This window comes from Corylus avellana, chromosome ca2 (assembly GCF_901000735.1).
Source record: "Corylus avellana chromosome ca2, CavTom2PMs-1.0".
NCBI classification, from domain to species: Eukaryota; Viridiplantae; Streptophyta; class Magnoliopsida; order Fagales; family Betulaceae; genus Corylus; species Corylus avellana.
The window spans coordinates 26,714,490-26,731,172 of NC_081542.1; the positions used below are offsets into that span (position 1 = coordinate 26,714,490).

A 16,683-nucleotide genomic window follows, 5' to 3' on the forward strand; every position below is an offset into this window, starting at 1 on the left:
ATAAGTATATAAATGTTTACAGATAAGATACAATATATATTAATATTGACATTATATACTTAACCCATGTTAAGCATTAACATTTTAACATATTAACTAAATAATACTATATGTAATATGATAATAGTGATTAGTGTGTGTGAGTGTGTGACATAAAGCGTTTTACATTGTGATTTAAAAAATATTTAATCTAAAATAAGAAGAAGAAAAAAATGCGATTGAAAAAAACACAATTTTTAAAATTGTAATTATTGAAATTGAAATAACAAACTGACTCTAAATAATACTCCATAACACAATTTTTATTCCTAAATCATAAATTTTGAATTTTGAATTTTGAATTTTTTATTAAATTTAATTTGGATTTGAATTTGATCTATGGTATATAAGTGTAATCGTAGTCATCCAAAATATAGTGATGATCTAATAGCTGTTGGATGATATTAATGGATGACAGAAGTATGTATATGGTGTAACAGAGATACCGTAAGCTTGCCTTGTTTGATCTAATCTGACGAGTAATATTAAATGTTAAAAATGTATATACAGTCAATAGATCACATTGAACAAGCATACCAAATCTAAGGAGAGACACCCACGTGGGATAAGCTTTTTGGTAAAACGAATCAAACCGTTAATATTTAAAATTTAATTATTTTTCCAATCAAACCGTTAATATTCTATCAATCAGATCTCTCCATTCCCTCGACTCTCCTCTCAGTCTCCACCATCGTCCTCGCCTCCTATCTCTGTTGCCGCTCCTACCACTCCCCCAGTGCCCCCAACAGCAACCATCACCACCACCGCAGCAACCACACACCTCGACGCCTGGCTGAAGCTGAACGGCTCGTGCCCGGTTTCCAGGAACTTGCCGCTGCCAATCCCACTGTCCACGCCGCTCTCGGAGGTCGTTTCACTCTCGCAGTACGCTGCGGATCGGAGGCGGAGGAGGTGATAAGATTTGTGGGTTTTTCTTTTCTTTTTTGGTTATTTTTTTCTCCGTTTCTTCTTGGGTGGTGGGTCGTTTCGGGTTCTGCCGTTTGACGTGTTTGTTTGGTTGCCCAGAAAAATGTGTAAATATTTTTGAATGTGTTTGTTTGGCTGATCCTTTCTCCCCATAATTATCTGCTGTTGGTTTTGATATCCAATCTGTTTTAATATTTTTATTTAATTTTAATTGGTCTCGGGTACAATTTTAAATACCCACCATTTGCGGTTCGGGTATACGCTCGATCCGACCCGTGCCCACCCCCGACTCCCAGCTGTCTAATCCCCTGCCAATTGTAAGTTTGTAACAGTGGAGGAGTAAATAAATTATTTTAAGGTGCATGTGGCTGAGTTTCGCCGTCGTCATAAAATTGTTAACGCTTTATATAATTTGCTCTTACTTTGACCCGCCGCTTCTCTAAGTTCCAACCCCATTTACTCTCCAAAGCTCTCTCTGTGTTGAGCTTGATCTTTGTTGTCGACGATGTTATTTTCTCGGATTTCGAGGATTCAGAGAACCAGCTTTAATGGGTGTGGGTGGCTTCTCTCTCACCGACCTGACAACCGTCACCAGTTCTTTCGCTCCGAGAGTCCTCGCTCTTGTACAGATTCTACTGCTCAAAAGGTAACGCCCCTTTGTAATCTGAATCCCTTTTAATGTTTTCTTTTATTCCATGAATTGAATCTTTCATGTTCTTTGTTGAGCTAGTATTGTTACAGTATGTAATTGTACTAGGTTCAGGTGGGTATATGTTGTAGTATGGTGAATGCTTTTCAATGCTAGGAACTGATCAGGAGGCTTTATTTGATGATGGGTTGTTGTTGTTTTTGTTGGTGTTGGTGGTGCTGTCTTTAGCTTTGAACTTGATAGGACTGAGTCTTAGTGGTGATTGCAACCATTTTGTGATTGATGGGATTTGTTTCCATTTGAAATGTAATACTGTGGTTGCTGTTTTTGGTCTCAACTGGTGAGATTGAAGTTGCAAGATGATATTCGTGAGGAGTTGTTCTGGAATTTACCTGATAATACCCGATGCTACTGGTAAATTTAAAAGACAAGATGACTTGAGAAACCACTACAGTACTCAAAGTTCACTTATTTGAAGAAAATCCTTGTGTTCCTTTCTCATATATGCATCATTGTTGTTATCGATTTTCTCCTGTTTCCAGCCTTTGTTCTTCTTCGCTTTTATATTTGTTGGAGTAAAGGTCTTTTTAAATGACAATGATTGGTGCTTGTACATATCTATTGACCACTTATATCGTTCTTGATATTATTTGTGGTGATTAGTAGGTTTTGGGTTGTAGAGAATTTTTTTCCTGGGGTTTGCCTGCCTTGCACGGTTTTAGACATAAAATCCATCACCAGAGCAGCTCCATAGTTGAGGTAAGGTGTAAAATTTTATTTTTCTTGCTTTCCTGGAATGCCAATTTGTTTATCAGTGTTTATATAGGAAAGCTATAAAATTGATAGCAATATTGTTCAGTTCTTTCGATGCATTCTACAGTATAGCTATAGTATACATTGGTATTATTTTATTTATGCATTTCAGCTTAGTTGGGACATTGATTGGTTTATCAATACTCAACAGTGCAATGTTATTGTCAAACTTCCTTGCCTGCTTTGATTAGATAGTGGCTTTTTATTTTGGGGGGGAGGGTGTTGTTTCTATTGTCTGTCTCTTAATTCTTGAACTTTCATTTATCCCAAGTAATTTATAATGTAGTGCAACTTTGGCTGAAGTGAACTGAAATTTCATCCTAAGTACATTCTGAAATTTAATAGCTGGTCAGTCAATCTTGGCATTTCGTATGATCTTAAGTTTTGACTTGAAATTAATTCACCTGGGCAATCACAGTAAAGGATCGAATATGATAATATCAACTAAAGAACCAAAGCTGCACCTGTACTTATCATTAATAATTTGGTGTATAGAGTTAAAAATAAGAAGGCTGAAGGTGAAAACCCCTGGGAGGAGGGGGATACAAAACCCAATGCCTGTAGTATGCAGATGTTGAAGTTTTCAATTTGTTTCTGAAAAGGTGGTTGTAAGTTGATGATGGTATAGAGCAAGGTGAAGATTTTTAATGTATGTTGCTTTCCAAATGATGTTACTGCTATATACAGATGATACTTTCTGGTAGCTAAATCTTCACTTTTCTTCACTCAGCGCAAAGAGAAAGAAAAAAGAAAAACATAAAAAAAAAGAAGATAAAAGATAAATAAGCTTTGTTGTAGTAAATACTTTGTAGTATTGGCAACTAGGCGTTTTATGGAAGTTGAGGGTTTCAAGGATGTAAGGTATTGCTTCTGGTGAATATGGTAGACCATTGGAGCTTCATAAGGCTTTCTTGATAAATGTGGATTGGGTTCCATTGGGGGTTACATCATGGGGTTTGTGTGGTGGCTTTGTGTGCATGTTTGTGCATCTAGGTGTGTCCGTGTTGAAATTTATTAAACAATGAAAATGGGGATCTGTTTTGATAAGGATTGTGGTTTATTAGCAACTGAGGAGGTTTAGATCTTGATGAGGTTTATGCCTTTTGAGCATAAAATGGAGAGAGAGAGAGAGAGAGAGAGAGAGAGTTGTTAAATTGGGTAAACGTTTTCCAGGTGTGGAGCCTATTTTAGATCTTGATGAGGTTTATGCCTTTTGAGCATAAAATGGAGAGAGAGAGAGAGAGAGTTAAATTGGGTAAACATTTTCCAGGTGTGGAGCCTAATGTAGATCTTGATGAGGTTTATGCCTTTTGAGCATGGAGAGAGAGAGAGAGAGAGAGAGAGTTGTTAAATTGGGTAAACATTTTCCAGGTGTGGAGCCTATTTAACTTGTAGCATAGGTTATATTGAACTGAACAAAGCTTTGTCTGGTTTGTGCTTCACAAATTCCCTTGTGCCAGACAGAAGGTGGATCTTTATTGAGCATCCTGATCCTAATGCTAAATAGACATTGTTGATGCTATTTTAAGAATGGTGAACCCCACTCGGCGACTTCTAATAAGATTGAATTACTTATCATTTTTTTTTAAATTTTTTTATTTTTTTATTTTTTTATTTTTTATGAATGGTGAACCCTTTTTTTGTGGTTCAAAAATGTATGACCAAGCTCCTGAGACTCAGGATGATTTGTTCCCCTTCTAGCCCTTTTAGCATTGTTATTATTAATTTGTAATCGTCACATATGTCACATTTTCTATTTGCTTATTATACATTAGACACTAGCCTTTCTTTAGGAGACTTTTTTTTCCCCATTTTACCTTAACCTTTCTTCCTCACTTTATTGGAATTGTCAAATACTCTTTTCTCTAGGAACAAGAAGACCCATTTTCACTTGTTGCTGATGAACTATCACTTGTTGCTAACAGACTACGGTCGATGGTAGTTGCTGAGGTATCTGATTTCTTTTCCCCATGCTTTTATCATTTCTTGCTGACAAAGTAGTAGGTATTGCTTTTGGGACATATATGGTTGGAAGTAGTAGTAGATATCATAGTTTGTAATATAAACATTCAATTTGATATCTTGTTATCAAATCTGGATTTCATCTGATCCAGGTCCCTAAGCTTGCATCAGCTGCTGAGTACTTCTTCAAAATGGGGGTGGAAGGAAAGAGATTTCGTCCCACGGTAATACAAATATTATTTTTATGCTAACTTTGAGGGGTTTCCCATATTTGGGGTGGTAGCTGGTTGTCATCTTATCTTTTATAGTAATTCATGCTTTAACTGAGTCTTTTTTAGTTAGGCATTTCTCTTGTATACTTTCCTTGTAGCGTCCTTTCTCTTTTAAAACATATCGATTACTTATAATAAAAAAACACTGTGAGTCTGATCTATAACCGATAAGTGTTCTGTATGCACTTTGTTTTTTTCTTTCTACTACCTTGTTTTAAAAAGACCTTTAAGGTTATTGTCTCAAGTCAAAGCTAATCTCAAATGGCCATAACTCCGTCTACCTTACACCAAATTATGAACATTTAAAGAAGCAAATGATACCCAAAATAAGTTCAATACTATAACTAGGGCTATCAATATTTGACATGATCCGCGGACCCAACACAAATCCAACATGAAATTAGTGAGTTAGGGTGAGGGGTCTAGCCTATTTAATTAAAATAATTGGTTAGGGTTGACCTATATAGTTTTATACCTATGCCTTGACATAACCCAAAAGGTCTAGCAATTTTTGACACGACCAGAAAATCCGACACGAACCTAACATGAAATTAGTGGGTTAGGCTTGAATGGTTTGATCTGTTTAATAAAATGAGTTGGGTTAGAGTTGACTTATATATGCTTATATTCATGCCTCAACATGACATGAATCCGACATGCAAACACGAATTGTGACCCCTAACTTAATCATTGTTTTGCTTGTATTTTGCTATGTGGAAATTATGCTAGCTATGTGGTTTATTAGTTTACACTTTTTGGTATTTAACTTGTATTTTGTAGTTTTTGTCTCATCATCTTCCATGTATGGAATAACATAGGTAGTTTTTATGCAGGTTTTATTATTGATGGCAACAGCTTTGAATGTGTCTATACCACAACCATTTCCCAGTGAGCCAGTAGATGCTTTGTCAAAGGAACTACGTGCAAGACAACAATGTATAGCTGAGATCACAGAGATGATTCATGTCAGTTCTTTAGAATTTTGTGCTTCTATTAAATGCTTTTGTGCAATATTTTTCTGATCCTGAAACATATTTGGATTATCAGTTCTTGCATGGGGATAGATCATGACTGAATGTTCAAGTGATCTTAATTTTTAGCATTGTAGCTCATTTAATCATACAAAATAATTGCATTGTCAAATGGTTGAGACGAATTGCTTTATTGAAAAACAATGTATGTCAATACAAAAATGACCTTGTATCTCGTTCAAACTGTGTCATGAGATTTTGTCCTCATGCACCTTGGTTTTAGTATGCATTTAAGCTACACAAAGGTGAAGTTTGTTGACCTCCTAACATCACTGACTATCTTTTTCATCAGTTTGTCTTTTATTTTCCTCCTACTATTATTGAATGAAAATAACTATTTTGTACCATTTCCACATCAGGCAATACTCTCTAAGTTCTTACAGTTATATCAGTCTTCTGCTTTTTGCCTCAAGTTGGATCCAAATATCTGCTTCTCATTGAGAGAAAAAAAGTTCTGAATAAATTTTATTTTGAATTGGAGTTCTATATTGATATGCCAAAAGATCAACAAACTTCCATCAAAATTTTAAATTCTACTCATTTTAGTTATTTGTGACTCAGAATCAGACTCCTTTAGCAAGATGCGAAATTCAGTTTAACCACATCATCAATAGTTGGAGCCTGAAGTATGGAATGTCATCGAGTCTTTTTCTTTTTTTGGTTCTCTTTTCTTTTCTCATGCTGTTTGTATGTTCTTTCCCTATTCTACCGTTTATTCACTTTCTGCCATATTTTCATTCTAGCGTTTTTGATGGTGGCTCAGCTCTGAATTTGGTTGCTGGAAAGAAAATGGAAAAGAGTGGGGAAAAAAAGGAACTCTAGAAATCTTGCTTGTCTAATTTAATTGTTTTTAGGTTTAAGATTAAGCTTGACGATGTTGTTGTTCCTTAGTAGATACTGGAGACTGGTTCTGTTAAAGAATCCATTATGCATACTGAAAGGTTGATTTTCATGATAATGTTCATGTTCTTTTGTAGTATCTGGTGTTTGTGAACATTGGAAATGATTCACAGTCGTGTCCTTTTTGGATTATATGCTTTATAGTTTTTGAATCTGTTACTTTTATTAGAGTAGTTTTTCTTGATTAATTGGATGTTCCAATTGTTGTTATATTTCTTGTTTGCATCTGTTTGTTTTCTTTGGGGCTCTGGTCCACTTTGGACTTAGGAGGATGTTTGAGGTTTGACCCCAGGGTACAAAGTTACCACTTATCCCTGTTAATGGATGGCTTTAATTGCCAATTCACCTGCACATATGTGCGTTAGCGACTGTACTGAAAGCTTCTGATTCTGCGGTGAGATTGCTCTGGCAGTCACACTAAAGTCCTGTTTAACCTTCACTTATTTAACCCATATAACCAAAATCATCAGTATATAAGTGTTTTTTTTTTTGGATTTTGATCACATTTTCCTAATAGTTGGCGCTTTTTACTTCATGTGATGTTTATTCTATTATATTTTTGGATGTCTTGCCTTTTCTTTTATCCTTGGATGAATTGTACAGACTATGAATTGAAGCATAGACATTGTTTTGCTTTTAGAATCATCATAGAATTGTCTTGTGTTTGTCTGCATGTTCCTCTGTAGAGCACAAAGTTATTGTTCTTATATGATATTTCCCGATTTCGATTGACTGCACTTAAATACTATTTATGTTTTTGAATTGATAGCTGTAAAGAAGGGATAGGATTTTATGAACAGTATTGTGGCATGCATTGTCCATGTGTATTTGAAATTGCCCAGGAGAAAGCCAGGGAAAGTCCTGTTGGCTTTTTTGCTGTGTTTTTATCCCCAAGTTATGATGTCTGTTCATGTCAAGAACCTTCTTTCTTACTGCTTGTGGACTAATATGATCATGTCACTGTCTTCAGGTGGCAAGCCTTCTACATGATGACGTCTTGGATGATGCGGATACAAGACGTGGTATTGGTTCATTAAATTTTGTAATGGGCAACAAGGTACGTCTTTTCTCTTAAGCTGGTCAATTTTTCCTTCCAATTTTTGTGATCATAAATTTGTGTATCGTCTCTCTGCTTTTCTATAATACAAAGTTTGGAAATGCTGTTTTTTGGTCTTGAAAAGAGTAATGTGCTGTATTGGGGGTTTCCCCACAGTAAAATATATTAAGTCTGTTTATTTCCCCTCTTTGATGTTTATAGTTAATCTAAGTTGTGAGTAGTGTAACTAACATTGTTTTACATTGTTTGTTCCTTCCCATTCATTTGCAATGCAGTTAGCAGTATTATCAGGAGATTTTCTGCTCTCTCGAGCTTGTGTGGCACTTGCATCATTGAAAAACACGGAGGTATCATGTTTCTTCTGTATTAATGATGATGTTGAACTAGATTGAGGAATGATACTGAGATATGCAGTTACTTTATTTTTTTTTTGTTATAACTCATTCTGTACCATCACGACATATCCTTAGGTTGTATCATTACTGGCAAAAGTTGTTGAGCATCTTGTAACGGGTGAAACAATGCAAATGACTACTACATCTGAACAACGTTGTAGGTATCCTGCTCCACTATTTCCATCATATTTATAATTTTTTTTGTTTCTTGCGCTATATGTTTTTGGGAGTAGATATTCAGTGACCTGAAAATGCATAATAGTTTGTCTTCCAATAAAAGAGCTTTCACTTCTGTCTCACCCTTTTTTTGGGGCGCTTTTACGCTTTTTAATAAAACAGTTTATTACTTATCAAAAAAAACTTCTGTCTCACCCTTTTTTCATCCTGTACATCAATCCATACTTTTGTTCTTGCTTGCTAATTCCTAGAGTTATTAATTATTTCTCCTCTTTAAATGACCACTACCTTTGGTCATCTCTGGAGAATTCATCATATTATTACTTCAATGCTGTCATGTCCCACTATGATGATGGTTCCATAATCTGTGTCACTGGTTGTACAGTTTGAATGTCTTTCTGGTCTACCTTGAGTGCCTGTGTTTACTTTGTTTAGATACAGATTATTTTGTCAATCTAATATCTTTTGTGATTTTGTTCAGAATTGGAGATGATAGTATTCTCAACTCTTCATTGCATTTGTGTTTGAATATTCTACTTCATAATCTCTCTATTGTTATTTCTGTTTTAAGAAAAGTATACATACCCCCCCTTAACCTCACAAATGTCCTCCCAAACTAAAGATTGCATCAATGTCAACTACCAAAAATTTTTTTTCAATGTGAAAAAAATATTCTTAATAAAAATAATTAAAAAAAAAAAACTAAAAGAAAAATTCCTTTTCTTCTCGTTTCCATATAAGTCCTTTACCTTCATTACATCTCATTACACCAGCTCATCGCCTCCTGAGTCTGTAGTCTCTTCTTTATATCATAGAGCAGCTCTTAGTTAAGTAAAGCACCAACTCAAACGATCAATTTCTATCATGACCTTCAAACAATTCTTGCTTCATCATGAACCCTCTGGACGCAGAGGAATTCAGGAGACAAGGCCACAAATTACCATGTCCTAAGCCAAGTTGGATGTCATCTTTGGCTGCGACTGAAACAGAGTGCATTGTCATCATCATTGATTTGCTTTTGATTGGTTTGTTCCCCTGAAATTATGGGGGTATTTTTCTCTAATTAAAATTTTTTTAGGGTTATTTTTGTCTATTTTGCGGGACAAAAGGGGCATCGAAATTTTTTGGTAGTTTAGGGGGACATTGATGCAATCTTTCGTTTGAGGGGGACATTGCAAATTAGATTTTGAGTAGAACCAAAAAGTTATATCGTGCACCCCTATACGACCTAGAAAATCTTCATTTGTCCATTCCATGACTTAGAATTTCAATTGTGAATTCTTGTGCTTCGTGGAATGAATGGAAGTGCCTTGGTTGAGCAAAAGAAAGAGTTGGTCAAGTTCTATCTTTTAAGTTGTCCCGTCCCAAGGTTTGGCGTGGGTCGATGTTCAAAAAGAGTGTTAATTTGAGGGAGGTATATGTACTTTTCTCTTTTGCTTTATTTTTTGGTACATAAATTTCATTGAAGGCTAAATACTACCAATTGATGTCTTTAGATGTCAAGGAATAATGATCTCAATGCAATTACCAAAGATCAAGATTGCCTCACTTTCTATTATGAATGTTTGTAGATTGTCAGTTCACACTGGTTCAACTAGTGGTGGCTTATGTTGCCAATGTCCTTTTGTGCACCTTCATCGCACTGTTGACTAAACTGACGATTAGAAATACCATGTAATGCCTTTTGTTGTCCTCTTATAGCTTTAAGGACTAACATGCTCAATTAGTGAGATTTAATACTTCTGTGCCTGAACTTAATAGGTGACGACTGTTTTGTGAGATTTGACACTTCACAACATTGTTTACTCTCTCCTGACCAAAAGCCACCAATGCCTTTGACCTGCTTAATGCTTCATGTGTTCACTTGAGGCTCAGTAACACGAGCTCTCAAATTGTAACACATACTGCGGCTTGGTAATCCCTTGATTCGCCTTTGTAATAAAATTGCCAAACTTCCAGTGGTGCATGCTTATGGGTTTATCATTCAAACTTACAGGTTTGACGGAACTTCCCTGCATGCAATGGTTGGCTTCTTGGGTTTGTCCTCCAAGGCTAACTGCATCTAAGGGAATTTTGTTGCATCTTATATAAGAATTCTTAGTCACTTACCAAGTTTATTTCACCCCTTCCAATGTATGATATAGTGCCTGTAGGAATGTCTGGCTGGTGAATGGCTAACTTAGGATGTTCCAATTTTCTCTTCTTTGTTGGGCTATGAGTGTGGCTAAAACAGAGAGAGGAAGTGGCTGCACCCAAGGAAATTTAGTTGCATCTTTTAAGAATCCTTAGTCAGGCACTGATTTTATTTCATGTCTTTTACTCTGATATAATGCTACTAGGAATGGCTGGCTGGCGAATGGCTAATGTAGGGTGTTAAATTTTCTCTCCCTTGTGTTATGAGTGTGGCTTAAAAACACACACTTGCTGATAAGGGGGGAGAGAGTGAGTGAGAGAAACTGCACCAAAAGGGAATTCAGTTGCGTCTTTAAGAATCTTTAGTTTCAAGTTTATTTCACATCTTCCATGTATGATATAATGCTACTAGGAATGGCTGGCTTGCAAATAGCTAATGTAGGATGTTTCCTGTACTCTGTTCTTTTTTGGGCTGAGTATGTCTTGAAAACACACACACAAACTTATTGATAACTCGTGTGAATGCATGTGCTTATGTGGCAAGAAAGGGCAGATTGGGTTTCTTGGTTGAAACTGGAAATTTGAAATCCACACTTAAAATTTTGCGAAAAATCAAAATTAGGCCGTACGTTTCTTTTTTTATATTATTTTTTATTTTATTTTATATTATAAGTAATCGAGATATCATTAAAAGTAATGGCACTTTGAGGTACACAGAAAGTATATATACATGAGAAAACACCCAACGATAAGGAGAAAAAATAACAAAATCATGATAACTAATTACCAAAGGAGAAATAAAAGCTATCGTCCAAAGATGCAGAGTATAGGAAAATAACAACTTTATCTCTTCCAAAGTCTTTTCACGGTCTTCAAAACTTTTGTCATTCATTTCCCTCCATAGACACCACAACAGTCAACAACACGAAGGTGCCATCTTCCACACAACATCACTTCGAGCACTATCGGTAGTCCACCAACACATGCATGTAAATCGACTACTCGTCTAGACATAACCTAAAACAACCCAAATCAACTAAAGAAAGCATCCCATAAGGCATTGGCAACCTCACAATGGAGAAGAAGATGGTCCACAAACTCCCATTTCCTTTTATACATACAACACCTATCAACCATGATGGCATGCCTTTTCCTCGGATTATCCATGCTAAGGATATTTTCTAGGGCAATTGACCAAACCAAAAAGGCCTCCCTCAAAGGAACCTTAGTTCGTCAAACACTCTTCCAAGGGAACTGAAGGCCATCATTGCAAACAAAGACACGGTAGAAAAATCTAACAACGAACAAACCTCTTTTGTAAAGGACCCACCAAAGCTTGTCTTCATCTTCATGTTTCATTCTAGCCGAATACAACACCTTCAAGAAAGAGGCAAAGAGATCCAACTCCCAGTCATGAGTTGCTCTTGCAATAGAAGCATCATTTGCACAAGCAATGCCGAATAAATATGGAAAGGCTTCCTTAAGGGCCACATCCCCATACCACATATCATGCCAGAAGCTAACCTTGGAGCCATCTCCCACCTCAAATCTGGAAGGGCCTTGATACGAGCCCTGACCGCCACCTCGTTTTCCTCTTCTTCTTTTCTCTCTCTCTCTCTCTCGTGCATGACACTGTAGAGGAATGCCACTCTCTCTCTCTCTCTCTCTCTCTCTCGTGCATGACACTGTAGAGGAATGCCACTTGGTGGCATGGCAAATTGTCCAAGTGACAGAATGTCCGCTAATTATTTGGATGGTGGATTGATGGAAGAACTGATTTGAAACGTGATTAAAATCCTAAGATCTAATTATCAAAATTAGAAACCTAGAGGCTAATTGAAATCGTGGGAAAACGTAGGGATTAGTTTTGATTTTTTCCCTAAAATGTTTGTAGTTTTACTAGTAGACATTAGCTAGGTATTTATTTATATTAGCAATTCGGTTAGCAAGAAAGTTAAGCCTTTGGTGAGTAGTGACTGTAGGGTACTGTTCACACTATTGCAGCAAAACATGTTTTGGGTCAGGTAGTTTTAGCAGTGAGCCAGTAAGAGTAATTTGGTCTTTTTCTTTCTTACAAGTGGGATTTAAATAAACCCTAGCCTGTATATGCACGTCGAGGATTTAATGAATAATTTTGTGATAATATATTATTATTTTTACAATTGCAGCATGGAATATTACATGCAGAAAACATACTACAAGACAGCATCATTGATTTCCAACAGCTGTAAGGCGATTGCCCTTCTTGCTGGGCAGACTGCAGAAGTGGCAATATTGGCTTATGAGTATGGCAGAAATCTGGTTTGTAAATTCTTTTAATTCTTCTATCTGTTAATTACTTCAAAGAGCATGTGGTGTGATCTTTTAGAGTTTATGAGCCATGTCCCCAAATGGAAAACTTGAGAGAGTGATGGAAGTACAGAATAAACTTTCCTTCTTAACATCAAGTTAATAGGCTTCTCATTCTATTTTAAACCTAGAAACATCCAGATTAGAACAAAAGATATTCCATACAGACCAAAAATGGCAGGAGAAATTAACTATGTAAAAGATTTTGAGCTGATTTCAGGCTGTTGTCCCTTACAGTATAATGACCAGCATTGTTTTATTCCCAACTTATGTGTAAACATGTTTCAACTTAGGTGGAGTAATCAAGTGGATGGGTTTGGCTCCATCATTTCTATTGCAGTTAGTTGCAATTGCCAACTTCTGTTGCTAACCATTAGAGGAATCTAGTGTAGAAGGACAATGCTGTTGTTATGTGAAAGAGCATGGCTTTTTTAATATTAAAATCACAGCACCCGTCATTTGTACCTTGATTGGCATGCAGTTATGTTTGTAGCGTAGGGCTGCAAATAATTCTGAACTGGATTCCTCCTTCCCTTGCTCTTTGGAAATGTTTAAGATGATTCATTTTCTCTATATATCTTTAGAGCTAACCTTTGATCAATTTCCTTTTCTTTCCCAGGGATTGGCATATCAATTGATAGATGATGTTCTTGATTTCACGGGCACATCAGCTTCCCTTGGAAAGGGTTCTTTATCTGATATCCGCCATGTAATTCATTTATCCTTAATGTGTTATCTTATTGAATGCATCTAATGAACCATTGTAATAGTCTCCTTTGCCCTCCCACCCCTCCCTCGTGCCAAAAATGACTTGACCTAGAGTTTCAAACTGTTAAAATATGACTGTTCAGATGCTTACACTTTCTAGTTGAAACAGCGTTAAGTGCATGGTTGCATGGAATCACCTAACATTACTGAAAAACTGTTAAATAGTTTGCCCACAGGTCAAGACGCCCCAGGGCTTGGTTGCTCAATCATTTTTTTTTGGACTCAAACCGTAAATTAATAAAGTATGTACCATAAATTTCTAGAAATATGCTGTGGGATAACTAGAATCAAAGATTTTACACATTGGTGTTTGTGTCCATTATGGCACCTTTTTTTTCCCATTTAACAATAGCGAGAAATAACCTCTGAATTGGACCTGCTAGATTTCTTCATTTGATAAAATGACATTGATTTATTTATTTTATTTTATAGGATGGTGATCTATTGCTAGCATTAGCTTGATATGTTATTAACACGTTAGAGGATTTCTGTACCAACTCGTGGCTTTGTTGGCACGTGTCTATTGGTTACACGTGGTAGTTTGCAATAAAACTTTGAAGTGTTATATCGCATTCTTGTGATTTGTAGAAAATTAGGAACTCTTTCACCTGCCCAGATAGTTGTAAGTTCTGATTTCTTCAGGTTTTATATGATTAAAACAGAGTAAGAGACTCAGGCCTTAGCCATTAGGCTAGTAAGTTTCTTACATATGATATGGTTTTTACTCTTCAAGTTAAAAACAAAACCGTCAAAGTTGCAAGTGCCATGTCTTGAAACCATGGTGTAATGACAACAAATTCATGCCCAAACTACCAAGATAATAATCGTACTTGCAATCATCTTCATCGATTTGTACTATTTACGTTTATAGGTTTTTTCTTTTTAGTAAACAATTTATATTTAATGTGTTTATTATGCCATTGGTACGAGTGGAGTCAGCCTAGAGGTCCAACTAGTGATCCATGACCTGTCAATTTATGGATTGATTAACAATCCTGGTTTTAGAAGTTGCTCTCAACTATCTTTTGAGATGCTGCTAAAATTTCAAGTTAAGCGCCATAACTACAAATTGTGCAAAATATTTTCAGCAATATCCCAAGAGCTAACTAGCCATCTATTTTTATGTACAGCATGCTAGACGCCTGTATTTACAGAACATAGCATGACAATGCACCTTGTTTTGTTAATAATCATGTTAGCAAAATAAATAAATAAATTTTTGCAGGGAATCATAACTGCTCCAATACTGTTTGCTATGGAAGAGTTTCCTCAGTTGTGTGCAGTTGTTGATCAGGGCTTTGACGACCCTGCAAATGTTGATCTTGTAAGTGCATATAATCTACTCCTTTTCTTTTGGGATGTTATTTGTGTGATGTTATTCCATGTTGAATGCTGAAGCTACTACAGACGATGCATGAAGATTCTAAAGTTTCATTCTGTTACATGTTATCGTAATCTGTTCTGCTAGGTTTAGTGTTGGTGCGATAGTTTCTTTACAAAATTGAAACATCTTCTATTGCATGCACTCTTGTAACTGTCAGCTGATTTTAAAACCCACCACAGCAGAGCAAGGATTCTAAAATTTCCATCAAGTTTCTATAAGATTTGGTGTTGAAATATTATTATTATTATTATTATTATTATTTTGCAGGTATTTCTAATATTGTTTACATTTTCAATCCTTAGTTTTGAGTGCCTTTCAACAAAATTCAATACTTCAGCATACTAGCGTAAATTTTTTGAAGTTTGTGCCATATTCACTAAAGTTCATTCGAGGGATATACATGCATCTCCTTATTTGTTAGTCTGGACACTCTTATTTTGACTTAGAAGTAGGCACCGCTTTGGATTTCCCTGACTCTATTTGTGCATTTCATCCCCTTAAAAACTTCACCTTCAGAAATATGGCTTTGTTATCCGATTTTAAAACTGGATTTGCCTTAGGTCCTATAAAAAAACACTATAGGAGACCTTTTGTAGTTTTTTCAATAGTGCAGATTTAATTCCAAGTTTTCTATGAGAAGAAGAGAAAAAGTAGAATTAAATCTGAACCATTGAAAAAATTACAAAAGATCTCCTGTAGTTTTTTTATAGCACCATGCACAATATATCTGTGACTTGTATCATTGACCTAAGTGCAGGTTGTTAGGTTCTATTATTGATTGACCATTTGCCTGCGTTGTTTTGATCAATCTGAGTCTCTTTATGAGACCTGCAACCTTGAAAATACTATTCAAACTTACACCATTATCTCATTGGATTCTTTTACTGAAAGTTGATCTCTTTGTGGAAAAAAAAATTAGGCTCTTGAGTACCTTGGGAAGAGTCGTGGAATACAGAGAACAAGGGAGCTTGCCATGAAGCATGCCAATGTTGCTGCAGAAGCAATTGATTCTCTACCAGAGAGCGATGATGAGGACGTAAGAAAATCAAGGCGAGCGCTCGTAGATCTGACTCATAGAGTGATTACAAGAACCAAGTGACAGACAAGAGAGTTGTAATCCACAGCATAAAAGAAACACATTTTTCGTTTTCTATCATTGTTTCTGTAATTTGAGGAATAATGACCCTTGTTGATGATTCATGTTCTTTCTTCCAGTTCAATGATGCTTTTCAGTGATTTTCTGAAAAGCAATATTTTCTTGTAAATTAAACTCAAAATGTGGAGCAAGGATAACCATAAAGTGATCATCATCTAGAATCTGCTCAAATTATGTACCCGAGATTACATGCTTTACAATTTGACTCGGTTGCTTTTATCTTAAGTTGAAGTTAAGCAGTCAGGATCAATACTCATGTTTGTTAATGACTTTGTTTATTGTTTTTTATTTTCCTTTCTGAAGATAAATACATTACCAAACAACTCAAAAAACACAAAATACTTTAATATTTTGAGAAAACATGTATTTTATAGAGGTAAGATTTAAATTATTATTATTTTTTTTAATTAGGTTGGCCATGGCCACTCTAAAGTGGAGGGGTGGCCACCCCTGTGCTTGTTGGGGTGGGCTGTTCAACCAACTGACATTTATTTGTATTATTATTATTATTTTTTAATTCTCAAATTTTAGGGCTTTGCATTTGTTTGAAGTGTGCTTTATAAAGAATTTTTTTTTTTTTTAATTCAAATGTGGACCTTAATAATAATAAGGGGAAACTTCACTAAGGCCTCCTCAACTTCCAGCCGATTTTGCAAACCCTCCTTGAACTT

At 35.8% G+C, this 16,683-nt stretch overlaps 1 protein-coding gene across 2 annotated transcripts; it reads left to right on the forward strand.

Moving 5' to 3' along the window:
* Nucleotides 1-672: 672 nt before the first annotated feature.
* LOC132170611 (solanesyl diphosphate synthase 3, chloroplastic/mitochondrial) lies at nucleotides 673-16,215 on the forward strand. 2 transcript variants are annotated; one of them, XM_059581641.1, is made up of 12 exons: nucleotides 673-1,612; nucleotides 2,282-2,374; nucleotides 4,298-4,378; nucleotides 4,543-4,614; nucleotides 5,496-5,627; nucleotides 7,564-7,650; nucleotides 7,926-7,997; nucleotides 8,121-8,206; nucleotides 12,524-12,656; nucleotides 13,324-13,413; nucleotides 14,698-14,796; nucleotides 15,776-16,215. In XM_059581641.1, exons 1-12 carry the CDS (start codon nucleotides 1,472-1,474, stop codon nucleotides 15,953-15,955), a joined length of 1,266 nt encoding a protein of 421 aa, XP_059437624.1. In that variant the 5' UTR covers nucleotides 673-1,471; the 3' UTR covers nucleotides 15,956-16,215. The 2 variants fall into 2 exon arrangements, with proteins under 2 accessions (XP_059437624.1, XP_059437625.1); XM_059581642.1 differs by having other exon boundaries at nucleotides 1,525-1,612; nucleotides 2,279-2,374.
* The last annotated feature ends 468 nt before the right edge of the window (nucleotides 16,216-16,683 follow it).